General features: G+C 51.4%; 1 protein-coding gene across 4 annotated transcripts in view; it reads right to left on the bottom strand.

Annotated features, from left to right (window-relative positions):
* Window positions 1–26,211, bottom strand: part of NKAIN1 (sodium/potassium transporting ATPase interacting 1) — a 42,731-nt gene extending 16,520 nt beyond the window's left edge. The window contains exon 1 of one of the 4 annotated variants that reach the window (XM_082343901.1): window positions 25,711–26,211. In XM_082343901.1, coding sequence (XP_082200027.1) covers window positions 25,711–25,764 — 54 coding nt within the window. In that variant the 5' untranslated portion in view covers window positions 25,765–26,211. The remainder of the gene's footprint in view (window positions 1–25,710) is intronic. The other 3 variants (XM_082343903.1, XM_082343902.1, XM_082343904.1) reach the window with 3 other exon arrangements.
* Window positions 26,212–27,580: the final 1,369 nt, after the last annotated feature.

Below are 27,580 nucleotides of genomic sequence, written 5' to 3'. Positions count from 1 at the left end.
ACTAAAATAATGACAGTAATAAGAAAGAAACCTGAGACCACCTGGAGGGTCAAAGAAGGGTTTACAGAGGAGGTGATATTTAAATTAGGCCTTGAACTGACTATAAAAAAAAAACAACAACACTGCAAACACTCTGGATGTCCCTCAGAAGGACACACAGTAAATTATGGCATCTCCCTGTGATGAAACCAATACAGCCATTACAATGGTGTGGAAAGAGGACCAACCTGCGTGGTGTGAAAAGGCTGCAGGGCCACTTGAGATGTATGATCTTATTTTTGTGCAGAAGAAAGAAAAAGAATCATCAAACTGTTAACTCTGGAGAGTGGAATTGGAAGGGGTCTTTGAGAGTCAACTAGAGATATTTCTGAAAGGTTGTTACATTGATAGTAATACTTTTATAAGAAAACAAACTAAAGAAGAAATTACTAGGGGATGAATGAGCATGGGCAAAACCCCTGAGGTGTGGGCGGGGTGAGCAACCATCCCGGTTGGCTTGGGGCTGTGGAGTTTCTTGAGGTGCAGCACTTGAGCGGATAAACCCCAAAGTCCCAGGCAAACTGGGACAAGCTGGTCACCCCAGATGTGGAAGGGTATGGACCACTTATGGGCCTGGGGACAGCTCTGGATGGATGAAATGAGGGGTGGCAGGGTGGGAACACCTGCGGCTGGGCCTCAGACCTAGAGCTTTATCCCGCTGGCCCCAGGAGCCAGGGAAGGTTTGAGCAGAGGGACATGGAAGCTGGATGCTTCAAGCACGGGGCTCTCTGGCTGGGGAGGAGGCTGGAGGTGGGCGATCAGGTGGAGATGCAGAGGCCTTCCTTGGACGGCTGAGGGCAGGGCCCAGAATCCCTCTCCATGCTCACGGTCCCACTCTCCTAGGACTCCCACCTTCTTGGAGATGCCCTCTCTACCTCTGCCCCTGTCCCCGTGTCCAAACTGTTGGCACATCCCCAGTGCCAATCCTCCAACAGGCTCCGGAGTGGGCAGTGAAGGCCTGGGAGGAGGGCGCCCTCCAGAGAGAAGCACTTCAGACAGGGTGGAGGGGAAGACAACCCAGACGGAGAAAACCCACCAAAAACCAGGCTCTCCCAGGAGATGCCAGCTGCAGACAAATGGACATTTGGATAAATATAAAGGTGATTAACCAGATCTCCCCATTAAGTATAATGAATGACACCATATAATTAAGTCAAAACCTCATGGCAGAAAGCACCTTAATGGAGCAGGCACTTAGGCAGGGAGAATTCATTAAGGAGGTGTGGAGAATTTCAGGAGTGGCTATGAGGATGGAGGCAGGTGGCAAAGACCAGAAGGTTGACAAAAACAATCGGGAGTTAACATCTGTCCAGAATGGGACTGAGAACAGAGCCCAGGAGTTATCAGCCCAGGCTCTGGAGTCAGGCAGACCTGGGATGGAGTCCCAGCTCTCACTTACAAGCTGCGGGATCTGGGAAAGTCATTTCTTGGAGCCTCAGTTTCCTTATCTGCAAAATGGGAATACTACTACTACTAATACCCACTTCCTGGGGTTGTGAGGATTCAGTGAGGTAATGTGAGTAAAGGACTTTGCATATAGTAAGTGCTCAGTAAATTATCATTAATTGGACAAGTCACTTTCCCTCTTGGGATCTTAATTTCTCACTGACAAAAAGAGGATAATGTCCTATCTTCTTCCCAGAGAAACTGGAGGATGAAATAAGATCACAATCGTAAAAGCAATTGCTATACTATAATATGCTTTTTAAACTGTGAAGTGCTCTATCCACATCTGTCATTATTAGGATAATTATTAAGTCCTTGGTTTCATCCCAAGGCCAGATTCTTGCTGCTTCTTCCCAGAGAAGCTATACAGTGTAGTGGTTAAAAGGGTGGCCCAGAAGCCAGACTGTCTGGGTTTGAATTTGACCTTTAACACTTACTAGCTGTGTGACCATCAGCAAGTCACTTAACCTCTCTGTGCTTTAATGTCTCCATCTGTAAAATGAGGATGATGATAATAGTACCTACCTCATGGGGGTGTTGTGAGGCCTAAATGACGGAAGATGTGTAAAGCATTCAGAGCATTTCCTGGCCGACGGCTATAGGTAAAGCCAGGTTAACTGCGATGATTTTTACCCATCGTGTAGACTCCGGGCCTGAGTCCCCCACAGGTTCAGAGGACTCCTGTTCTGAAGGAGACGAGACCACAGTCGTCCTGGTATGCAGGCCCCTTTGGGGCCAGGTATTACTCTCCCCCCGCCCAAACCCCCACCTCACTCCATCCAGTCCAGCAGCTGCCTGGCCCAGCCTGGCCCCCTGCTCCACCCTTGTTCTTCTCACTCACCCACCGAGCATTCGTGGACACTGACTCTGCGCCAGGCCTGCACTGGCTGCACAGACGACCAGCTCCAAGTGTCTGCGTAGTGAGAGCCCAGAGAAGAGAGCCAGGCCTCCACTCTGGGCACCTGCCCTGTACACGTGGCTTCATGTCCATTTCACTGACTCCTTTCACTCTTGAGAAGTGTCATTTTACACATGTGGAAACTGGAGCAGGGAGTAAAGTCACAGACCCCAGGTCACAGAGCAGGATTCAGACACACAGCTGTGGGCTCCAGAGCCTGCACACTGCCCCACGTTTCCCTATTAGCTCCTCTGGTCCATGCACAGCATCGCCGCCACCGTGGCCTGACCACCTCCACCCCGCCGCCACTGCTGAAACCGGTGCCCTCTCAAAGGATCCGCGACAGCCATGGAGAATGCTGAGATGTGTTCTGTTCAAGCCCATCATTTGGGGACCTCCCTGGTGAGGCAGTGGTTAAGAATCCGCCTGCCAATGCAGGGGACACGGGTTCGAGCCCTGGTCCGCGAAGATCTCACATGCCACGGAGCAACTAAGCCCGTGTGCCACAACTTCTGAGCCCGCGCCTAGAGCCCGTGCTCCGCAACAAGAGAAGCCACTGCAGTGAGAAGCCCATGCACCGCAACCAGGAGTAGCCCCTGCTCGCCACAACTAGAGAAAGCCCGCATGTAGCAATGAAGACCCAACGCGGCCAAAAATAAGTAAATAAATAAATTTATAAAAAAACAAAAAGCCCATCATTTGCGAGCAGTGTGATGATGTCCAGCAAGTCTAAATCTCCTAAGCCTCAGTTTCCTCGTCTATAAACAGGAAAAGAATTAAATCTACCTTTCGGAGTTGACATTAAAGGATGTAAAGCAGGGTACCTGGCACAGAAGGCGCACCCAACAGATTCCATTCTTTGGTCCCTCTGAGTTCAATCCTTCCGCCCACCCCCATCCTCACTTTTGTAGACGGTGTTCTGAAGTTTTCTCATTCCTTCAGTGAAGGTTTCTTTCATTCCTTCTGGAGGCCTTTCTTCCTTGCTAATAAGACAAAGCAGAGCAAGGCCTTCCTGCAGCCATTCTGCTATCACCTCAAGCAGGGCGGCCTGCCTGCCTTCACAGCACCCCTGCAAACCTCCAGTGTTAAGTGTGCTATTCACTGGGCCCCAGGGCTCCCTCAGAAAGCTCCCTTGAAGCTGACCTTGTGCTCCCTCTGAGCCAGCCTGGCTGAGCCAGCCTTTGAGAGCAGTCAGCCCTTGCCTGTAGCAGAGGTGCTCCGACAAACACCGGAAAAGATGCCTCTGTACAAAAACCTCCCGACTTTCCGTGCCTCCTCCCGACTCTGCCTTTTCCTTCCTGGACTCTGGTGTGAGTCTATGACATCCTGTCTGACTCAGAAAATGATGATGCTGAGACCTTGGGCAAATCATTTGACCTTTCAGGGCCTCAGTTTTCTCATCTGTAAAATGGGACTTGTAACCCCTACCCACCCTTCTTGCCTCCCAGGTTGAGGGGTGGATTCAATGGGATAACTGACACCTGGGAACCATCAAGCTCCCCCCCTTGCTGGGGAGACCTCCAGGGCTCGCATTTTCTGTTCCAACTGGGTCAAGAGAAGCAGAGCAGTAAAGCCCAGGCTCCTCCTCCTTCCCACCTGAGCATCCCCAACAGCAGAATTGACCTCCAAGGAGTCTGGGGCAAGAGAGGAATCTCCTGGAAGTCTATTTTATCTTAAAAGAATGTGCACCTAATATTCTGCCCTGACATAGAGCCTTCTCCTTCGATCATTTCCCGCCAGATCAGGATAGAATGGATGCTCTGCAAAGATGCAGATCTTCATCCTGTGGCTCAGCCTCCTCCTGCCCCCAACCAGGCAGGTACAGGAACTGCAATCTAAGAAGCCAGCCAGACCGGGTGCAAATCCTGCCTCCACACTTACCCACAGGCCACACAGCTAGTAAGCCATTTAGCATGGTTGAGGCTGTTTCCTCATCTGAAATGGGGATAACTGATCCCAGAGCCCACATCTGTGGGTCAGGCCAGGGTAAGGCTGAGGGGAATGAGTGAAGAGAAAGGGTCCAAACCTGAGGTCAGGGACATGGAAGCTGAGTCATTGTAGGAAGGGTCTTGAGAAGATTGGGCTCTTTAGGCCATTATGAGACCTTTTCATTCTCCTTTCATTTGCTCAACCATTACATCTTTACTGAATGTCAGTCCCAATACCAGACATTGGAGATACAGTGGTGAACAAAAGCAAAAACAGACACAGCCCCTGACTCAACCAAACACTCAACTAAATGGGAACAGAAGGGAACTTCCTCAGCCTGGTAAAAGGCATCTATGAAAAACCCCACAGCTAATATCATACTTAATGGTGAGAAACTGAACGTGTTTCCCCAAAGATCAGGGACAAGACAAGGATGTCTGTCGACTCTCCTCACTTCTATTCAACATTGTATTGGAGGTTCTAGCCAGGACAATTAGGCAAGAAAAAGAAAGCAGAGGCATCTGGATTGCAAAGAAAGAAGTAAAACTATCTCTATTTCCAGATGGCATGATCTTTTTTTTTTTTAATTGAATGAAAGATTCTTTAAATTCTATAGTGCTTTACAATTTTCAAAAGTTTTACCATAATGGAAAAGAATATGAAGAAGAATATGTAAATATATTTATAACTGAATCACTTTGCTGTACACCAGAAACTAACACAACATTGTAAATCAATTATACTTCAATTTTTAAAAAAGCTTCACACAACTAATTTCATATAATAACCCTTTTTTTCCCATCCCTATATTGCCCCTCCCCCTTCCCTCTCCCTACTGTAACCACTAGTTTGTTCTCTATATCTGTGAGGCAGATGACATGATGTTGTATATAGAAAGCCCTAAAGAATCCACAAAAAACTTAGAGCTACTAAATCAGATCAGCAAAATTGCAAGATCCAAGATCAACATACAAAAATCAGTTGTTTTTCTTTCTTAAAAATTTTTAAAATTTAATTCAATTTATTATTTATTTACTTATTTATTTTTGGCTGTGCCGTGCGGCATGTGGGAGCTTAGTTCCCCAACCAGGGATGGGACCCACGCCCCCTGCAGTGGAAGCACAGAGTCTTAACCACTAGACTGCCAGGGAAGTCCCTCAGTTGTTTTTCTATACACTAGCAATGAACAACCCAAACCTAAAGTAAGAAAATTCCATTTACAATAGTATTGAAAAGAATAAAGTAAATTTAACCAAGGAGGTGCAAGACTCATACACTGAAAACTACAAAATATTACTGAAAGAAATTAAAGAGCTAAATAAATGAGAAGACATCCAGTATTCATAGACTGGAAGACTTAATGTTGTTAAGACTGCAATACTTGCAAATTGATCTACAGATTCGATGCAATCTCTATCAAAATTCCAAGTACTAGTTTTGCAGAAATGGATAAGCTGGTCCTAAAATTCATATGGAAATGCAAGGAACCCAGAATAGCCAAAATAATCTTGAGAAAGAACAAAGTTGGAGGACTTATACACTTGTTGATTTCAAAACTTACCAACACACTACAGTAATCAAGACAGCATGGTAGTGAGATAAGGTTAGACATATAGACCAATGGAATAGAATCGCGAGTCTGAAAATAAACCCATATATTTACGATAAACTGATTTCCAACAAGGGTGCCAAGACTATTGAATGGAGAAAGCATAGTGTTTTCAACAAACGGTGCTGGGACAAATAGATATCCATATGCAAAAGAATGAAGCTGGACTCCTACCTCACACCATATATAAAAACTAACTCAAAATGAATCACAGACCTAAATATAAGAGCTAAAACTATAAAACTCTTAGAAGAAACCACAGGTATCAATCTGAGTGACCTTAGAATAGGCAACAGTTCTTAGATATGACACCAAAAGCACAAGCAGCCATAGGAAAACTAGATAAATTGGGCATCATCAAAATAAAAAACTTTTGAACATCAAAGCACATTATCAAGAAAGTGAAAAGTCAACCCACAGAATAGGAGAAAATATTGGTAAATCATAGATGTGATAAGGGTCTAGAATCCAGAATATACAGAGAACTCTTACCAATCAACAATAAAACGATAAATAACCCAATAAAAAATGGGCAAAGGATTTTTTTTTTTAATTTTTATTTATTTATTTATATTCATTTTTGGCTGTGTTGGGTCTTTGTTTCTGTGTGAGGGCTTTCTCTAGTTGCGGCGAGCGGGGGCCACTCTTCATCGCAGTGCGTGGGCCTCTCTTGTTGCGGAGCACAAGCTCCAGACGCGCAGGCTCAGTAGTTGTGGCTCACGGGCCCAGTTGCTCCGCGGCATGTGGGATCTTCCCAGACCAGGGCTCAAACCCGTGTCCCCTGCATTGGCGGGCAGATTCTCAACCACTGCGCCACCAGGGAAGCCCTGGGCAAAGGATTTGAACAGAAATTTTCCCAAAGAAGATACACAACTGGCCAATAAGCACATGAAAAGATGCTCAACATCATTAGTCATTAATGAAATGCAAATCAAAACCACGATGAGATGCTACTTTACACCCACAGGGACAGCTATAATAAAAAATACAGGTAATAATAAGTGTTGGTGTGGTGAGGATGTAGAGAAACTGGAACCCTCATGCATTGCTAGTGGGAATGTAAAATGGTGCAGCCACTATGGAAAACAGTTTGACCGCTCCTCAAAAAATTATATAGTTATCACATGGCCCAGCAATTCCATGCCAAGGCACATACCTGAAAATTAAAACAAAGTTCACACAAAACTTGTATAGGAATCTTCACAGCAGCATTATTCATAGGAGCCAAAAAATGGAAACAACCCAAATATTCATCAACTGATTAATGGATAAACAAAATGTGATACGTCCATTCAATGGAATATTATTAAGCCATAGAAAGGAATGAAGTACTGACCCATGCCACAACATGTACGAACCTTAAAAATATTACGCTAAGTGAAAGAAGACAGTCACAAAGGACCACGTATTGTATGATCCTATTATACCAAGTATCCAGAATAGGCAAATCCAGAGAGACAGAAAGTAGATTAGTGGTAGGTAGTCAGGGGCCAGAGGGAGGGGGGAATGACTTTGAGGTTTCTTTTTGGGGCAATGAAAAATGTTCTGGAGTTAGATAGTGGCCATGGCTGCAGAACTCTGTGAACATATTAAAAACCACTGAATTGTGAAAATGGTGAATTTTATGGTATGTGAGTTTTATCTCAATAAAAAAAGGAGAAAAAAGAACTCCAGACATTTTTGCCCTCCTTGTCCTTATGGAGGTTCCAGTCAGTGGCGGGTAGTGGGAGAGGGAACCCCCCTACCTCCCTGCACCACACACACACGTGTGCACACAGACAAACTGAAATTACTATTATGCTGAGTGCTCTCAAGAATGACAGTTGGGCTTCCCTGGTGGCGCAGTGGTTGAGAATCTGCCTGCCAATGCAGGGGACACGGGTTCGAGCCCTGGTCTGGGAAGATCCCACATGCCGCGGAGCAACTGGGCCCGTGAGCCACAACTACTGAGCCTGCGCGTCTGGAGCCTGTGAGCCACAACTACTGAGCCTGCGCGTCTGGAGCCCGTGCTCCAGAACGAGAGGCCGCGATAGTGAAAGGCCCGCGCACCGCGTTGAAGAGTGGCCCCCACTGGCCGCAACTAGAGAAAGCCCTCGCACAGAAACGAAGACCCAACACAGCCAAAAATTAAAAAAAAAAAAAAAGAATCCGCCTGCCAATGCAGGGGACACAGGTTCGAGCCCTGGTCCGGCAAGATCCCACATGCTGCAGAGCAACTAAGCCCGTGCGCCACAACTGCTGAGCCCGCGCTCTAGAGACCACGAGCCACAGCTACTGAGCCCACACGCCTAGAGCCTGTGCTCCACAACAAGAGAAGCCACTGCAATGAGAAGCCCGCACACTGCAACGAAGAGTAGCCCCCGCTCACCGCAACTAGAGAAAACCCCTGTGCAGCAACAAAGACCCAACGCGCCAAAAATAAATAAATTTTTTTAAAAAAGAATGACAGCTATGATGGAAGTGGTTGAGGAAGACTTCCGGGAAGGAAGTGATCTAAAGGAAGAGGGATTAGCAACGAGAAGAAGGGAGGGAAGAAGTTTCAGGCAGAGGGAAGTGCAAGGATCCTGTATGGGAGGGAGCTCGGCAAGTAGAAGGGTCCAGAAGAGACCCCTGTGTCTAGAGTAGGGGGAATGAGAGGGAGCAGGGCACCAGTGGAAGGGCTGGGAGGCCCACTGTGGCTGGGGAGGGGCCCCAAGCCCCCTGAGTACTCTTTGGGTCAAGATTCATGGGGCGGGGGCGGGGGCGGGGGGGGGAGGAATATGCACCTACTGCAGGGGTCAAGTGCTCCCAGTCAACATCTGGAATGAGTTGGGAGGTCATTTCTCCCGACTGAGTCACTCTTCATGTGACCTGATGGAAGGAGGAAAAAATCCAATTCCCTGACTTATTTAGTGGCACCTCCTGTACTGATGCTCCCAGGGAGGAAACAGTGATGAAAACGAGCCTCACTGCTATGGCAACAGCAACCACTTCTCACTTTCCATCCTGATGAAAGGCCAGGTGGGAAGTCTGCCTAGCAGCAGTGGTGGGCGACAGAAGCCCCTCCCAGGGGCTTCAGGATCCCCTCCCATCACCGTCCAGGCCTTGCTCGGGTCCCAGCTTCTCCTTCCAATGGAGAATCACGGCAGCTGCCAACATCTGAGTAGCCCTTCCCAGCTCAGAGTGTGATTTATGCCACCACCCTGTAATGTGGGATCGTTGGCCCCACCGGACAGATGCAGACACTGAGGCTGAGAGGTGAAGGGCGCTTCCAGCATCCTTCCCTCTGTGCTGCTTTTACTCCTCCATATGGTAAAGGTCTGTTTATCTGTGCAGGTCTCCTGCTCTGATTCATCTGTGGCATGAAGGAATAAGTGAATGGAGTGAGTGTCACCCCCCCCCCCCACTCTCCTGTCACCCTCTTCCTTTCTTGGTGATCTACGAGTTCCGGGGGGCCCCACCCCCCAGTGTTCTGTTCTGGCCAAGAGAGGACCAGGGGAGAGGGTCATGTGCGGCCTGTGAGAGCCAAGGCGGTAAGGAGGGATGGCAGGAGAGGGCCTGCATGGGAGGGGTTACCCCTCCACCCCCCGCCAGGGGACAGGGCTGAAGTGTTTCCCTTCAAAATGCCTGGATCTGAACTTTGACACGAGCATTAATATCGATGGCTAATATTTAGGGTGCACTTACTGTGCACCAGGCTTTGTGGCAAGTGCTTTGCACGCGCCCTCTCATTTGAGTGAGGGATGGGTTATCACCCGTTCCATGGAGGGGAGCGCAGCCTGAGATCTGAGCTGCAGAGGCGGCAGAGCCGTGGCAAACCAGGTGGTTCTGGAGCCAGAGCCTGGCTCTTAACCAGGTATCTGCAGCCCCGAGGAGACCACCTCGTCCTCACCTCCCCATCCCCCATCCCAGGGGCTGGCTGGGAAGATGAAAAGGGAGGGCAAAGGAGCTGAGGAGTGAGAGTGGAGCAGCCCCCTGCAATCATCTCCTGGCCCCGGGCCAGAAGGCTGCTGGTGGGCCTGTTGCGGAAGAGGTGCGCTGTCTGTGTGGCAGCAAGAGTGGAGGGAGGGCCCCTCCCGAGGACCAGGCCCTGCCTGATCTTCAGGCCTGGTTTACAGGAGGAAGGAAAGGGAACGCACAGTTCTCAAGTGCCTACTATGTGCATATGCTGAGCATCGCCCTTTACAGGTGGCATTTCACTTTACCCCCAGAATGACACTAAGAGAGACTAACAGCTAACGCTTATGATATGTCAAGCATCTCGGACGCTCACCATGCTTCGGTTCATTTAATCCTCACAGAAACATGCCAGGTACAGACACTCTGCACGCGGAAAAACTGAACCATGAAGAAGAAAAGTATCTTGCCCAAGGTCACACGGCTGGTAAAGCTTTGGTCCAGGTTCTCTGGCCCTAGAGTCCATGAGTAACACACTTTGTATCCTGCTAGGGGAGTGTCGTCCCCATTGTCCGCAGTGGGAGAGTGAGGCCCTTTTTTGAGGTCACCAGGTGTCAGAGTGGGGTTTGAGCTCCGTCTCCTGGGAATGTCTGTGGCATTTTGACTTCGTGGCACCTTGCCCCTGCTCCCCACCAACTCCTGCCCAGAAACACTGAGACCACAGGAATGGTTCTAGCTGCAGCCGCTGGCCCACGGCTGCCCAGAACTGAGCAAAGATCAGCCCCCCTCCACCCACTTGGAGAGCTTATTTTTGTTCAGGGTTTCTTTGTCTGGAATCACACATCCAACTGCCATCCTTCCCAGAAATGGCATCAGCTTGCTTCCTGGAACAGTCCACGAAGGGCCCCGATGCCAGGCTCCCTGACTTTCTTTGGGGCGGCAAGGGAAGGAGACAGGGATTAAACCCCTCGGGCCCTACCGCCTCCCCGGGCCTCTGTGGACCCATCCGTACAAAAGGTTGGCACGATGTCTCCGGGGACCTTCAGGCTCCTGCATTCCAGGATTCTCTGCCAGGAGCTTCCCACTCAGCAAACAGTCGTAACTGTGCGCCTTACAGACGCACCACCTCCCAGAGCCTCACTGCCATTCCCATTGGCTGTAATTACAGCAGCTCCCATTTCCTAAGTGTTGACTAAGTGCCAGGTGCTGTGCCGAGTGCCTTTCATGGATTCTCTCGCTGAATCTGCTGGACAGCCCTAAGAGGCAGGTCCAGTGATCTCCACTTTACAGATGAAGAAACGCGGCTCAGGGAGGCTGAGCACGTTGCCGGCGTGCGCGCTCCCAGGCAGCAGCAGAAGCAGGACAGCTCACCGTTGCCTCACGCAGCCGGCACGGGGAGAGCCGATCGCGTATGTCAAGGATTTGGCCACAGGCCTGGATAAACCACGTCCCCACACCCTCCCTCCTGCCCCATCAGGCCTGGGCGCCCACCAGCCCAGCCTGTCACAGCTGACAAGCACAGTGTGATTCCCAGACGGGGTCCCAGACAGCCTCTCACTTCAGTGGAGGGTCCCTGTGTCCCTGGCAGCCTATCATGAGAATGACAGCTAGTGGCAGCTTGGGGACAGCAGCCCACTCAGATGGCTCATGGGGCTGCTGACCGGCAGACAGACAGCGACGGGCTGGAGCAGCTGGCATCGCCGGAGGCAGGTGAGGCACCTGGGAGCCTCTTATGGCACCCACCCCCGAGTCCAGACCCTTCGCTAACATTTGGGGGCCTTCAGGACCGAGGCAAGAGTACCAACAGAGCACCATGTGTCCAAATATTTAAGTTACAAATCAAGCTGAGAAACTCTTAAATAAAATATGTTATATCTTCCCACCCAGACATAATGGTCTGGAAGGCCAGGCTGTGCGCTGAAATTTCTCAGACTCCTCAGAGCTCCGTGCCAGAAGATAGCAGTGCCTTCTGGGTTCCTTCTGTGCAGGGGCCTCATACACAGGTCTGGACACCCTGGGACACACAGGTCTGGACACCCTGGGACACACATGTAGGCAACATCCACACCTGTCCCTCCCCCAGGCAGCCAGCCTTTGTCTGTCCCGGGGGCTCGGGGGGCGCACATACCAGCTGCACAGGCTCCCTCTGGAGATGCCCTGGCAGGTCCTGAAAGTGGGCTTGGGGCTGACCTAACAGGGGACCCTGGGGTCTGTTGTGAGCAAACTGGTAAACCCTCACTTGGAGACACGTTCCGAAGAAAGAGTCTCAGACCACACAGGTGCCTGGACTCTGGGCGGTCCAGGGGGAGCTTAGGATTGAGCATCAGGAAATCCAGGCAGACACCAGCTCTGCCACATGCGTGCTGTGACTTGTGGCCGGTGAATCCCTCTCCTGGGTCCCATTTACTCATCTGTAAAACAGGGACGACAGTTCCTGCCTGGTGGGGCCATAGTCAGGAGTAAATGCAGTCCATGAAAAGGTTCCTGCCTTGCTTGCAGACTGTTCAACTCCACTGAAGACTGTCTCTAAGAAACCCTCCCGTTAACACTGGACTCCTTCACCGTCTGCTTTTCCGTATGTCCCTGGCCACACCGCAACATGATCACTGACAGCATCTGAGCCCACACTGGCCGGGTGCCTCCCACACCACAGAATCCCCGGCACCTAGCACAGGGCCAGACACAGTGTAAGCAGAAGCTTTGTGATTATTCACCTGGCCTTTCCACCTGCTTATGGGGTTCACCCAAGCATCGCCATCACTGAGGGCCTTCTGAGGGCCAGACTCACCACCAGGCTCTGAGGACCAGATGGCTCAGGCACCGCTCCGGGCCCCACGGAGCTCGCAGTCTAGAGAGAGCGATTTGACGTGGAAATGAGAACAGGTGACAACAGAGGGATGCCTGCCGTGACGCAGGCAGTAGGGGCAAGGTGTCCCCAGAGGCCAGAGGAAGACGGGTGCAGGAGTACAGTGACGCTCCAAAGAGGAGATGATGGGTGAGCTGGCCTTAAGGAGATTAAGAGCGGAGGGGACTTCCAGAGACAGGAACAGCAGGTGCAAAGGCACAGAGGTGTGAGGTACAGCTGGTGTGCTTACCTCAACGTGGCCAGAGCTCAAGGACATGGACGTGGTGAGCGTCAGGGTTGGCGGGGCCGCCAGGGCCACCCAGTGTCCCACGAGCTAGCCCAGTAATTCTCAACGTGTGACTAGCAGCATTAGCAGCACCTTGGAACTTGTTAGAAATGCAAATTCTCAGGCCCCACCTCAGACCTACTAAATCGGACACTCAGGGCAGGATGCAGAAATCTGTATCTGAACAAGCTCTCTAGGTGTTTGTGATGCACGCTAAAGTTTGAGAACCATTGGACTTCCTCCTGAAGGCAACAAGGAGCCGTGTTATAAAGCTGCCCACATCTGAAAGTTGGCCTCACGTGAGCCCTCACCTCCAGCGGGACAGCTGTGTGTGGCAGAATAATCTATCTTCACCTGTGATGGAGGGGGCCACTGGGAAGTCAGAGACCCCCGGTGGGCACAGGGCCCGTTACCAGGATGACCACCTGTCACTCGGAGAAAGGGGGCAGCACCCTACAGAGGGTCAACGAAGGGGAGCTTGTTATCACGGCTGCCTCCCCTCAGGTGGGACAGGGTAAGGGAAGAAGGGAGCCTGTGGTCCCAGGTATCCACCCCCATCCCCAGGTGGGAGCATCACAGCCCTGTGCTCCTCCTCTGACTGAATCTAGCCCACCGTCCCCTTCTCTGTCCATTTGGGCCCCAGGTGGCAATTTCCTCCCCTCCCCATCATGAAGCCACACTCTCCTGTCACAGCCTAAGGGCTGTGGGGCTGTCTCCTTGGTTACAGCCTGGGCTCCTTTATCCATGGTGACCCTCTCTCAAGAGGCCCCACACCCTCATCTGCTAGGCCTTCACTTTCCTTTGCCAAGGCTGGTTCTGGGGGCCGTGACCCAGATCAGTAGCAGGGCTCTCCCACTCTCTCTTCAGCTGGCACATAGTGAGAAAAAGAGGAACAAGAGGATTTAACACGTTACCTTGGACAAGGAGACGGACACAGGGGGTGCATCAAATAGCTTTACAAGGTCCAACTTGAAGTTCAAGAGAGAGCAAACTGCACCCTCAAACCTAGTCAAGTGGGCTTCCCTGGTGGTGCAGTGGTTGAGAATCTGCCTGCCAATGCAGGGGACACGGGTTCGAGCCCTGGTCTGGGAAGATCCCACATGCCGCGGAGCAACTAGGCCCGAGAGCCTGCGCGTCTGGAGCCTGTGCTCCGCAACAAGAGAGGCCGCGACAGTGAGAGGCCCGCGCACCGCAATGAAGAGTGGCCCCCGCTTGACGCAACTAGAGAAAGCCCTCGCACAGAAACGAAGACCCAACACAGCCACAAATAAATAAATAAATAAATAAGTAAAATAAATTTAAAAAAAAAGAAAAATAATTAGGAAAAAAAACCCCAACAAACCTAGTCAAGTACAAAGCATGAGAAGGGTTCTAGAGTCCGAAAGGCCTGGGTTTCAGTCTACACCAACCCTGTGTTATCTTGGGCAGGCTTTGTTACTTCCTGAGCCTCAGTTTCCTCACCTGTACACTGGAGATAATATTAATATCTACCCCCTAGGGTCTCTGCAAGATTAAGTAAGAAAATGCATCTGAAGTGAGAAACATAGTGCCTGGCACCTCACTGCATCTTACCTTCCTGTTCCTCAGAGAGGGGGAGGAATGCCTGTTCCCGGGTGACCTCTCTCTGCTGGTGGGACACCTGGTGGGGAAGAGCAGTGGCTCTGGGGTTAGAAACAATCCATAAACATCCACTGCTGGTACTGTTATGATTACTATTAATCATGGGCAATGAATGGAGCCCAGCCTGGTAAATTGCTTCCTCCAGGTAATTTACATTTCCTATTGTCATTGTAGTCTTCATTCAATGCAATCTGATACAGGGATGTTTTCTAGAAAGCAGGGGCCATGTTGTGCTTCTTAGTTATCCTGCAGTGCCTGGCCCCCGGCCCTGGCAGGGAGCACCCAAGCAGCTCAGCGTGGAAGGGACTTGGAAATCACCTACTCTAACTTAGTATGCAAGGCAGAAAGCTCTCCTCCTTGGCTTTATCAAGTGCTTGGATGCCTCCAGGATGAGGTCCTTATTCTCTGCTGAAGATGGACTAGTGCCTGGGACTCCAGGGGGGCTGAGCTCTGCGGGGTGAGCAGGAGCTGAATGGGCAGCTGCAGGAGTTGGGGCGATGGGAACTCCTAGGGCCAACCCTACACCCTAGCAGCCCCCCTTCCTCTCCCGCTGAGAGTTGATAATAGGAATGGTTCTAATTATGCTCTAATTGTTTTCTTCCAGGCAGTTTCTCTGGAGCCAAGGAGTTCAGAGTTCATGAATAAATGAAGAGGGAGGAAGCGGGAGGGGATGTTTATTGATCCACAAATCTCCACGTGCCAATGTCTGCCCCACAAATGCTTGGGCATGCAGCTGTGTGCAGTTTTGCATGCATACATACATACAAACACACAAATATACACACCACAGCCCCCCAGACGCCTCTCTCCAAAGGACTGGTGGGGGGTAAAAGGAAGGTAACAAGAAGTGTCCTAAACTGGCTTTGGGTCCCAGTCTCAACTCTGCCACTGACTTGCATTGTGGTCTTGGGAAAATCCTAGTTTTCCCAGCTGTAGAGTACGGAGGCAGAGTGATGTCTGATACCCTCCTCTCAGAAAACCCAGCCTTTAGGATTTCAATGGGGTATCATCCAGTTAGACAGAACCCTGGGCAGTGCCAGGTGGGCACTGTCACCCTCAGATTGTCCTTTCATCTGGATGCTTCATTCCCTAAGAAGAACTGGCCAAGCAGCCAGGGGCTTCAGGGAAGTGGCAGGAGGAACACACACATCTTCATCCTGGTGGGACAGTTAGTAAAGATGAGTAGGGCCTCTGGACTCGGGGCTGTGGGGGCCCTGGGCAAGGCACTTGAACTTCTTGAACTTCAGTTGCTTTGTCTGTTAAACGGGAATGAGAGACTCTGTGTTAGGAAGGTTCATCCAGGGCATATAGTGGCCTCAGCCGAGTGCCTGGCATACAGTGAGCATCTGGTAAGTGGTAGTTGTTATTGCTAATATTGTCAACACCCTGCAAGGTATAGACTGGTGCCTCATAACAGATGAAGAAACTAAGGCACAGAATGTTCAAGCAACTTGCCCCAGATCATGCATTAAGTGGCAGGATTTTAACCCAAGCCCATCTGACCCTGAAACTTCTGTGTTCCAGTCTTGTTTCTCCACTGTGTCTGATCCATCTGGTCCCCAAGAACTGGCACACAGTAGGTATCCATAATATGCTGAATGACAGAGGAATGTAGAAAAGAAAAAAAAGAGCATAACAATACGCTCTGTTTCCAGTGACCAAGGTGGGGGTAGACAGATGAAAGAAGAACTAGACCAAGATTCCCTCCAAGATCAAATCGAAGTGCTGGGTCTGGGCGGACCCCAGGCCTCCCTGCCTCGTGGCTGGGGCCAGTCCAGGTGGGGATCAAGGGGGTCCTTGGTATGTGCTTGAGGAAGTAAATCTTTTCACTCTTTATGACTTCCACTAAGAAGCCAAAGTTAGCAATCCTGGCTTTTGGCATTAGCCAGAACCTGCTGTGTCACTGCCTTGCTGTGTGACACTGGGCAATCAACTGTAGCTCTCTGAGCCTCAGAGCCCTTATCTAGGAAATGGGGATAACAGTGGTCCAGCCCTGGGGCTGCTGGGAGGGTGATAAGGGACGACACATGTGAGGCCATACGCTAGAGGTTAAGAGTAGGGCCTGGAGTCCGGCTGCCTGGGTTGGTATCCCAGCTCCTCCACTGCCTGATGTAACGGCCTGCAGCCTCAGATTCTGCTTCTGCAAAACGGGGATCATAACTGTCTACCACAAAAGGGTGCAGTGAGGGTGAACGAGCTTCCACAGGTAGAGCGGTTGCGACAGTTGGCAGTGCTTCGAAATGCTCAGTAAATCTTCTTTATTGGACATTTCACATATGGGGAAACCGAGCCCCAGAGCGGGCAAGGACTTGTCCAAAGTCACAGAGCCAGTTCATAGCACAGCCAGTCCTATGTGGGAGCTGGCTGTTTGCAGGGCCCCTTGTCCAGACCACGGCTTGAATGGGTAACCACAGACCTTTCACAGTACCTGGGCCATCCTGCTCCAGCCTTGAGGACTCAGGGGGACTGAACCCACCCCCCTTCCTGTCCTCCCTGGTGCCTCTGAGGCTGGCTCAAACCAGTGGGGTATGTCAGAGGGCAGGGAGGGCTGACCTGCCTTCCTGGCCCACCTGGCCGGCCCCTCCACTCCAGGGCTGGCTGCCGAGGCCTCAGAAACAAGCCAGGGGTCCAGGACCAGAACACTATTTGTCAGCCCTGCATGATAGTGGCAGGCTCATCTCCATGGCAACAGTGCAGTGTGAAGGCATCCTAGCATCATTAGGGAGAGCGCTGAGTAGTATAAACAGAGGCTGCAGTAGATTACACGCCTATTATGAGCAGTCTCAGGCTCTGAGCACTGGTAATTATGCCTAATTGTGCATTTAATTCTGTAATTGAAAGCCCACATCTCTGGTTCAGGCTGGGGTTGCAGAACCTACCCCCCAACCTCAAAAGAAAGAGGCGTAGGAGCCACCCCTACCCTAATAATCCCAGGGCTGCCTCTCCTTCTAGGGCACGGGGTAGCCAGAGTGGGCACGGAAGTAAAGTATCTACAGACTCCCATTTCCCCCACTTCCTGTGCCAGGAGCTCTGCCACGCTCTGTGATTTGGGGTAGGGGGGAGCATGCTTAAGGCAAAGGGTCATGGTAAAAGCACAAAAATGCTCACAATTTTCATTATTCATAATATATACCATTTTGTACTATTGCCACTGTCCTCTCAGGACCCAGAATCAGCCTCTGGTGGTTCCAAGGGATTCGGATCGTCACTAGATCCATTACACATCCAAGTCATCCAACCTACATATAAATTCTTAATCACTGCCAGAGACAGGGAACTCACCACCTGATTGTCAGTCCACCACTGCAGAGCCTCTGTAGATAGTTTGAAAACCGCTGATGGAGTTCAACACTCTCTCCTCCATCCCCTGGTTTCACAGACTGGAGAAAATGAGACCCAGAGAGGGGCAGGGCCAGCTCAAAGTTGCACAGGAAGTGAGTACCAGAACCCTGGGATTCTGACTTGCAGCTCAGGGTATATTTTGTACCCTAAAGTGACTCAGCACCAAGAATTGTGCCCAGCACTTTGTAGGTGCTTCGTAAATATTTGCTGAATGCAACTCAGGGTATGGTTAGTTGATGGCAAAGCCTACTCTCTTACCCAACAATATTTTGTCTTTCTAGGGGTCAGGAAGTTCCCCTGTAGTGGGTCAGGGGTTAATGATGGGTTAGAACCTCCTGCTCTGAACCTCTGGGGTCTGAGACTTGATCTTACAACTAAATATGCCATGTGGGCATTTGGGATGGGGATAGTACCGACACTCATTCAAACAGACAGAGGAAAGAACAGGTCACCTGAGTCCCTGACAGCCTGGCACCCCAGGTGTCAAGCCTCAGGCATGCCATTGGAGGCAGGAGTCTCCTCCTCTCCCCAGAGCCTGATACTCCCATCAGTCATCGCTGCCTGCAGCAAGGTGGGCTGATGTGGCAGCAGCTCTGATCTCCTCCTGGGAAAGGATGGAACTCACTGATGAGTCAGAGCTGGAGGAGTCCTTTGAGATGATGAGTCCAACCTTCTCCCTTTACAGAGGACACAGAGAGCCAAGCTTCCTCTCTGATTTCCTCTGAATGAGCGCTGGACTCTGTGCCCAGAGCTCTCCCTGCCTTATCTCAGGTCACCCTTACTATAGTCCCATGAGGATGTGCGATTATTATTCCCATTTTACAGAAGAGAAGATAGAGGGACAGTAAGGCCAAGGCCACAAACGTTTAGCAGAACCTCTGCTTCAACTTGGGCCTTCAACTGGTTGAAAAAAAGGACATGTCCATTTCCCATCCCACGATATTCATGTTCATAAAACCTGCTGTCTCACTTACGGGGCATTCAAGAATGTGAACCCTCTGTGAGCTCCTACTCAGCATATCTTACCTCCGGGAAGGACACTTCTCTGAGGACGATTACTAGTATCCTGATTTAAAGAAATGCACGTGGAAGCTCAGAGAGGTTAAGTGTCTTGCCCAAGGTCACTCAGCTATAAAGAGGCAGAGATGGAACTCAAACCCCAGCCTGACTGCACAGCTCAAGCTCTTTCCAGTCGAACTCCCTGCCTCTGGATGTACCAGCTGCTCTGAAAGGCAGGGACCAGGAGGCCAGAGTAACCCATTAAAACCTGCAACCACAGTAACCGCTCTTCCAAAACCCTGGTACTTGCTGGCAGGAGCACATGTCCCAGAGAGGCGTGTTTTGCTGCCTGAGGCTCTCCCTCAGTCTCCGAATCACCATCCCTCTCCCTCTCCAGGACTAGCAGGGAGACCAAGAGCATTGGGACTGGGGTTCCCCAGACCAAAGCCAGCTCCATCTGCTGTGGCCAGGAGTTAGCATTCATTCATTTATTTATTTATTTATTTATTTATGGCTGTGTTGGGTCTTCGTTTCTGTGCGAGGGCCTTCTCCAGTTGTGGCAAGCGGGGGCCACTCTTCATCGCGGTGCACGGGCCTCTCACTATCGCGGCCTCTCTTGTTGTGGAGCACAGGCTCCAGATGCGCAAGCTCAGTAATTGTGGCTCACAGGCCCAGCTGCTCCGCGGCATGTGGGATCTTCCCAGACCAGGGCTCGAACCCGTGTCCCCTGCATTGGCAGGCAGATTCTCAACCACTGCACCACCAGGGAAGCCCAGGAGTTAGCTTTTAAAAGCACATCTCTGGTCTCATCTTGCTCTCCTATCACCTACTCCTCCCTGAAACTAGATGAGAAAAGAGACTTCAACCATTAGAGCTGACCATCTCCACTTGGTCTAGATTTTGCAATTGTTCTCAAATCCTTTCCCTGTGATCATTTATGTGAAGCCTAGACTGTATCTTTTGTTTCCTTGGTAACAAGTCACTTCATTCTTCTGACCTCAGTATGCCCATCAGTAAATGGGTATAAAGACCATCCCTATCTCATAGAGTTGTTATGAGGGCTGACAAGTCTTCAATACAGGTTAATTTCTTTCCCGCATAACTTGTTCTTAACCTGCGTCACAGTTCCCTTAAACCCAACACAGGTCTTGGGGTGAGGAGAAATGGGGACGGGGGATGGGGTTAGCATTTGAATAAGCAGCTCAGAAGGTCTGGCGTCTAGTAACAACCCTTTATGGATAAAGAAAGATTTAGATTTCTCCATCGGTTTCCACATCCAGCATCGCCACAATCCTACGGGGGAGCAATAGGGCATGCAAGGTAGAAGCAGTGGAGTCCTGATGCGTGAATGCTCATTCTGTCCCTACTATTTATGTGGCCATGGATAAGCCAGATAGTAACAAAGGATAAGGTATATAGAGCACTTAAGCACAGTGCCTGGTTCATAGCAGACACCAAATAAAAGGAAGTTGTTGTTATTATTTCCCACCGAACCATTCGTTTTCCATATAAAGAAACTAAGACTTGAAGAGTTTATGGGTATGAGTCTGGTCGCTAAAATCTCTAATCCAGGCAGAGATGGGGGCTGAAGTGACTTATCCAAACTGCAAGGCAAATAACAGCCAGCCGCAGGGAGCACTGCCTGGGCCAGTGCTGTCTGGGCACCATCTCAGGGAACCTTCCCAAACTACCATGGGGTAGGAGCTGTTGTCCTGACTACTTTACAGGAAAGAGGCAGAGGCTCAGAGAAGGTAAGGGACTTTCTGGAAGTCACAAAGCAAGGCAGCAATGTCTGCCTGATCCCAGAGGTCCTTCACCCCTCTGTGCCAGATGTCAGAGCAGCTGCCATTTATGGGGTACTTATGTCAAAATCCCCCAGCCACCACCCCTGCAAAGGAGCAGAACCAGGGCCATCCACTGCACCTCCCCGCCGTGTGGGGGGGGCCCTGCTCCATTCCACCTTGCCCACCTCATAAAGGTTTTGAGGGCAGTTTGGCCTCTGTCTGTCCATCTGCAAAAGGGACTTGATCACCCCAGCCCCTACCCTGTCAAAAGGGTATAAAGAACAAAGAGGGTCAGTGGCCTGGACGATTTCGTGCTCTGACTCTGAAGCCCGGCCCAAGGACCTGAAGCACCCAGAGCAGAGCCAGCCCCTCCCCAGGAAGCCATGAGCTTGCAGATGCAGCTGCTTCTGAGCGCAGGCCCCTGCAGAGCCTAGCTCCCTCCGATCTTCATGTCTTCACCATCCGCTGCTGCTAATAACGACATCAATCAGGTTGACCACGTTTCACACCATTACTCGCAGCTCAGCAGGAAGCAACATATTTCCCCCCTCACCCACCATCTTCCAGAAAGCAAAGAGCTTTCCAGAGGGGAAAAGAATGAAACCGATGTGTTTTCTGAGTACCTACTGTGTGCATGGCAGCTGCCTAAGCCCTTTTTCTAACTCTGAGAGGTAAGGATGACTCCTTTTCTTTGACAGGGAAAGACACTGGGGCCCAGAGGAGCGAATGCATGTGTCCAAGGTCACACAGAGCCAGGACAAGAACAGTCATGGCAGTGATGTATCACTGACCACTCATTGGCTCATGGTGCCAGGCATGTGCGTGATCCTATTGAAACAGTATCATTTTCGTTTTCAGATAAGGAGACTGAGGCCTGAAGCAGTGAAGAGACCTGTCTGAGGTCAGGGGCTGCTTAAACGTGAGCAGCAGAGTGACATAGGGCGGAGAGGGTGGCTCTCTGCTCCGGCAAAAGAGCGCGTGAATCTTGGTGCTGTCACTGACTAGCTTAGAGACCTGAGCCTCAGTTTCCTCATCAGAAAAAGGGGCTAACTGCGTACCTAGAACCCAGGCTCCGCAACAAGAGAAGCCACGACAATGAGAAGCCCGCGTACCGCAACGAAGAGCAGCCCCCTCTCGCCACAACTAGAGAAAGCCCATGCGCAGCAACGAAAGACCCAACACAGCCAAAAATAAAAAAACAAACTAATTAATTAATTAATTAAAAAAAAAAGAAAAAGGGGCTAATAAAAACATCTATCCCATTTTGTAGGATAAAAATAAGAAGGATAAAAACCGTAAAATAGCTAACGTTTATCGATCACTGAACATGTACCAGGCAACTTTGCCAAGCACTTTACATATGTAAGCTCACTGGGTTAAATGAGGTTATACATATAAAGTGCTTAGCACAGAACTCCAGAAATGAGAGTAATCATGGTGATGATGAAGAAACTGATGATTCCCTTGGGCAAATCTCCCTGGTTCATCCTCTTACTGGAGGAATAGAGTAGCCTGTAAGCTTTCAGGAAGGAGGTGGACCAGGAAAGAAGGGCAGGGTTTGGACAGGGGAGGGAAAAGGGAAACACATAAAAATTAGGGTGTGAATAGCATTAGTAATGTTAAGATGATATACCAAGTAGGGAGAAAGCAAGGGACCCTAGACGTTCTACAGAGTCGAACTAGACTGAGACACACAGAAACCTCCAGGCCAGTCCAGACATCCTCCCAGGGTCCCAGATGGGCAGAACTGGCAGGACCCTAGAGACACAGATCAGTGGTTCTTCCCATTTTACAGATGGGGAAAAACCAAGGCTTGCAGTAGGGAAAAGACTTGTCCAAGTTCACAGGATGTCAGTGGCAGAAGCAGGCTTGAATCCAGGCCTCCTGACTCTTAGCTCCATGCCCAACTACCTGCTGCTTCCCACAAAGGAAGAGTGCAGGAGGGCACTTGGATATGTCTGGGTCACAATTCCAGGGAAGCATACCAGGGTAGATATCATTAAGATAATAACAATAAAAAACTATAGTTTATTGAATGCTCACTCTGTGCCTGGCACAGTGCTAAGCTCATCTGCATTAAGCTATATGCATTTAATCCTAACAACAACCCTAAGACTTGGGAACTGTTTCTATCATCTCTATTAAACAGATGACAAAACTGACTCAGAGAGGCTAAGCAACTTGCTTAAGATCACACAGCTAGGAAGTGACAGAGCCAGGACTCAAACCCACGTCTGTCCTGTCAAACTCCAGAGCCTTGTCCCCTTTACTTGTCCACCTGAACGGTCCAGCCCCCACCTGCTTCTCCCACCCTCCAGTGCACCCTCACATCATACTCCCTCACCCAAAGCAAGTCTACCCCAACTATAGAACAGTGTTTAGAACTGAGCTGTTTTCTTGTAATCATCAAGCCCCACACAAGAAAGAAAAACGACACAGTTCCTCTTCTAAAGTTTTCAGCTGAGAAACATTTAACAGTCTCTTCCTTCTCTGCCCCTGTCCACTGGATGAGAAAACAGGCTCCCTTCTCCCTGGGATGATGTCAGGCTGGTGAATTCCAGCAGCCGGGAGCACATTACCAAAGCTGTCAGGCAGCGAAGGCTCCTGGGGGTTAGCGACAGCTGAAGGGACCCACTCTGCAATCGGACCAGACAGAACAACAGACCCAAGAGACCCATTTTCAAGTCCCTCCTCAGAGCACCTCCCCAAATTATGTCATGTAACCCTCACAAGCTGCCCAAAGGCACCCAGCCAAGATGTAGAAGGATCAGAATCCCACCCAGGTCTTGTCTAATTCCAGAGCCCCTTGTGCTGGTGAGCCCTCTAAGTGGAAGGGTGGGTTTTGCTGAGCTGGGGAGAGCTATGGAGGCAGGTAAGTGAGAGGCAGGGGTACTGCCTCGCCGCCTTCATCTCTCTATAGAGTAGGAAGCACCTCCCAAGGGACCCCTGACTCATCAGAGCCAGAACTACTTTTACAGTTAAGAAGGCAACAGAGGATGCTGGTCAGCTGTCTGGCCTCACAGCCTGGCCCCTAACTGTAGAACTCTGGGCAAGCTACTTCCTAGGGTTGTTAGGAGGATTAAATGAGTTAATACATGGAAAAGTGCTTACAGGGTACCTAGCACCTAGTAAGTGCTCCCCAAAGCTAACCACTGTTATTATCATCAACAGAGAATGACCGTGGGCCAAACTGTTAATAGTGCTTACCTTTGGGGTATGGGACTGGGCATAGAAGGAAACGTCTTTAACTTCTGCTCTGTTTGGTTATTTATTGATTTAATCATTTTATAATATGTGTGTTACTTTTCTAATTAAAAAAAAAGTCCTAGTTTAAAATTTTAAAATTTACACAGAAAAAATAATTCCTTGGAAAGTTTCAACACTTCTTGGCATTTTATGTTCCTCAAAGGAGATCAAGAGGAACTGGGAGCCTGGAGTTGCCAAATAACTGATTCACTCATTTATTTTACAAATATTAATGGAGTGCCAGGCACTGTTCCAGCTGCTGGGGATTTAGGGGGAACGAGAAAGATAATCTCTGCCCTTCTGGAGTTTCCATTCTACCTGATCTTAATTAATCCCCTCTGCCACACTCAAGGATGAGGAATTTACCGAGAGGCCGACTAAGATGGCCCAGCCAGGGGAAGTCACTTGCCCTGCAGCCCACAGCTGGGAGCAGGGCTACAATCTTCAGGGCCCAGCTGTTTCGCCCGCTGCCCAAGAGGGCAGGTCTGTGGATGCAAGTTTGGGGTTGGGGTCCACAAGAGGAGAGAAAAAAGATGAACGAGGAGGTCTGTATAGCCACACTCAAAGCTTCATTCTGCGTTACTGTACACACCTGTGGTGGAGGAAGGGCAATGGATGCAGGCAAAAGTGGAGACCCGGATCACGGAGTCAGGCATCAGTGAGGCTCAGGTTACCCCAACTCAGACTCAGACCTGAGTTCCGTCCATGGAGGTCCCCATGCACCTCTGCCCCCAAAGCCCCCAGTTGTTGGGCCTCAGCTCTAGGGTAGGCAGGAGATCCTGGCCTCTCCTTAAACACCTTCCCAAATTCACCTGCCCGAGTCTGAACTGAAGGGCAGAGCTGGTCCCCTTCAGCCCCCAAATTCACTCCACTGGCCTCCCTGAGACAAGAACCTGAGTTCCCTGGGCTGGGATTAGGTATAGTGTCCCCAGATGCTCCCATCCTCCCCAGGGCACCCAAGTATCCCACCCCTATCAGTGCCAGCCCAGGCAGAGGAGCCTGCCTCCCCCCCGCCCCCCCCCCAACTCTGGTGGAAATGGTGACTGACAGAATGCCTGTGGCCTCAGCCCAAGCAGGGAGGGCGATCCCGCACCTGGTTGGTCAGACTGGCCCAGGACCTGGTAGCTCCTTGTGACCCTCTCCAGGGAGGGGCTCTCCATTCCCAGGCCTGCCCAGTCAGGAGGATAGAGGGAGGCAGGAAGAGCACAAAGGAGTGAACGGTTCCTGGAGTCTATGATCCCGACACACACAGATGAACATGGACCAGAAATGGTCAGAGATCTAGAGACATACCAAGGAGGAACCAGGAGAGACACACACACAGGAGCAGAGACTTTGTGAGAAACACTGGGGCGGAGACCAGAGGCTGAGACCCACGCAAACGAGTGATCTAGAGGAAAACACACGGCAGTGACCTCAACGGATCCACACACCAGCCTCGGAAACACCCCCAAACCCCGGCGAGCCACAGTCCCACAGCGCATATCCCCAACAGAAGGCCGCTCGTACAGTGCGGGCGAGACGCGCCGAGCCCCAGGCGCGGAGCGGGCCGGGGACTCGCGCACAGGACGCACTCGGGGACCGGGGAGCGCCGGGCGAGAAGTGCACACAAAGAGACAGCCGGGCCAGCCCGAGCAGGCTCCGCCCGTCCGCTTCGTGACTCCAGACCACCCCCCAACCCGGGCGCTCGCCCCAGACCCACAGACAGAGACACACACCCCACCCGCACGCCCCGGGACCCCGCCCCGCCGCGCCCCACCCGGCCCGGCAGCCCGGGCGCGCGGCGCTCACCAGCTGCAGGCAGCAGAAGGCGACCAGCGTGCAGCGCCCGCTGCACTTGCCCATGGCTCCGGGGGCCGCGCGCGCCGTTCGCCGCGGCGCCCCTCTAGCTCGGCGGCCGCCGCCTCCTCCGCGCCGCGCGGGCTCCGCGTTCTCCCAGCTGGGCGCCCCGGGCGGCGGGGCCGGGCGCCTAGGGCCGGGCCCGGGAGCGCCGGGTCCTCAGGGCTGCGGCCGGCCGCTCGCGCTCGGAGTCCATGGTCCGTCCGCCCGCGCGCCGGCTCTGCCGCGCCTCCTTTGTCTGGCCGGCCGGCCGGCCGCCAGGCGCGCCTCCCGCCCCGGGGCGGCTGGCGGGGAGCGCGGAGTGGGGAGCGCAGGCACCGAGCGCGGCGCAGCGCAGAACAGCACTGCCCAGCAGGGGCAGCCGCCCGGGCGCTCGGCGGCCGCGGCTTCCCGGCCCCACCACGTGGCTCCGCCGCCGCCGAGAGGTAGGGAAGGAGGGAAAGAGGGGAGGGAAGAGGAGGGGAGGAGAGGGGCGGGGCGGGGCGGGGCGGGGCGGCCGAGGAAACGGAGGGAGTGGAGAAGGGGGAGGGAAGCGGAGAGCAGGGGCGAGAGGCAGGAGTGAAGTGGGAAGAGTGAAGGCTTGGGGACTGATGGCCCTGGGTCAAACCCAGACTTCACTGCTCACTCGCTGTGTGACCTTGGGCAAATCACGTCACCTCTCTGGGCCTCCGTTTTCCTAACAAAATAGGAATAATAATGACTGCTTCAGTGTTGCCACAAAGATGAAATGCAGTTAGGTGAATAAAGCACTTAGCTCTGTGCCTGGCCTCCCGAGGGTGCTGGAGCATTCCTCTGTCCACCTCGTCCCTAGGGCCCGGCGGCTCCAACCTTGGCCTTCTATTTCCACTCCACTCCCCAGATCTGCTCCCCATCCCAGCTTCCCTCCTGAGTTCTTCCTTCCCTCTTTTCTTCTACTGGCATTTATTGAGCCCCGACTGACTGCATACACACCCCTGGGAGCCCTATGACCCAGAGATGAGCCCAGCAACACTGTTCCAGAACCAATTGAGCTTCCCAGGCCAGGGAACAGGCAACCCCCAGGGGCATAAGCAGGAGATTCCTGATGGCAATGGTCTGCCCAGGGGGCTGTGGCCAGCCCCTCACCCAGGCTGCATTGGAGAGGGAGTCAGGAAGGGCTTGCCAGTAGAAGACTGCCTTCTTCAAGGCACCCCCTCCAAAAGCACTCAAGCTGTCAAACACATCCCCAGTCCACTGAATCATCCCAGCCCCACTCCTAACGTCTTATATAGGGATTAGCATCACTCAGGTGGGAATCCCTGCGGCAATCTCCCGGGCTCCTCTATCCCATCTGACCTGTCAGTACATTCTGTGAACTTACCTTCCAGCTGTTATCTATGAAATACCTACTACCTACCAGGCTCTCCACTGGGGATAAGGGGATGAACCAGTCCTGCACTCACTGAGAGAATAGTCTAGTGAGGAATTGTCATTAAAACCAGAAAACATGCAAATAAATAATGACAAAGTCTGATGAGTACCTTAAAGGATAATAAAAAGTGAAAGAATAAGGGGGCCGTAACTCAGGTCCGGAGACCCCAAAAGGCCTCCTTGAGGACATGGCATTGATACTGAGAAGACAGTAGGAGGGAAGGAGAGGCCAAGGCATGGAGAATAGTGTTCTGGCAGAAGAAACAATGTTTCTTATTCTTATCCTTCTTCTCAGCTCTCACTGGCCCTCTGGACTCAGAAAACAGTATGACATAGATTAAGACCCATGGTTCTGGACCCAAGCAGCTTGGATTCCAGTTCCAGCACTGCCACTTACGCGCTGTTTACAGAGTAAGCACTCGAATGCATGATT

This window comes from Balaenoptera borealis (assembly GCF_965194805.1).
Source record: "Balaenoptera borealis genome assembly, chromosome: 1".
Classification (NCBI taxonomy): Eukaryota; Metazoa; Chordata; class Mammalia; order Artiodactyla; family Balaenopteridae; genus Balaenoptera; species Balaenoptera borealis.
The sequence above is the reverse complement of the archived record's forward strand: the minus strand, read 5'-3'. Positions and strand labels throughout refer to the sequence as shown.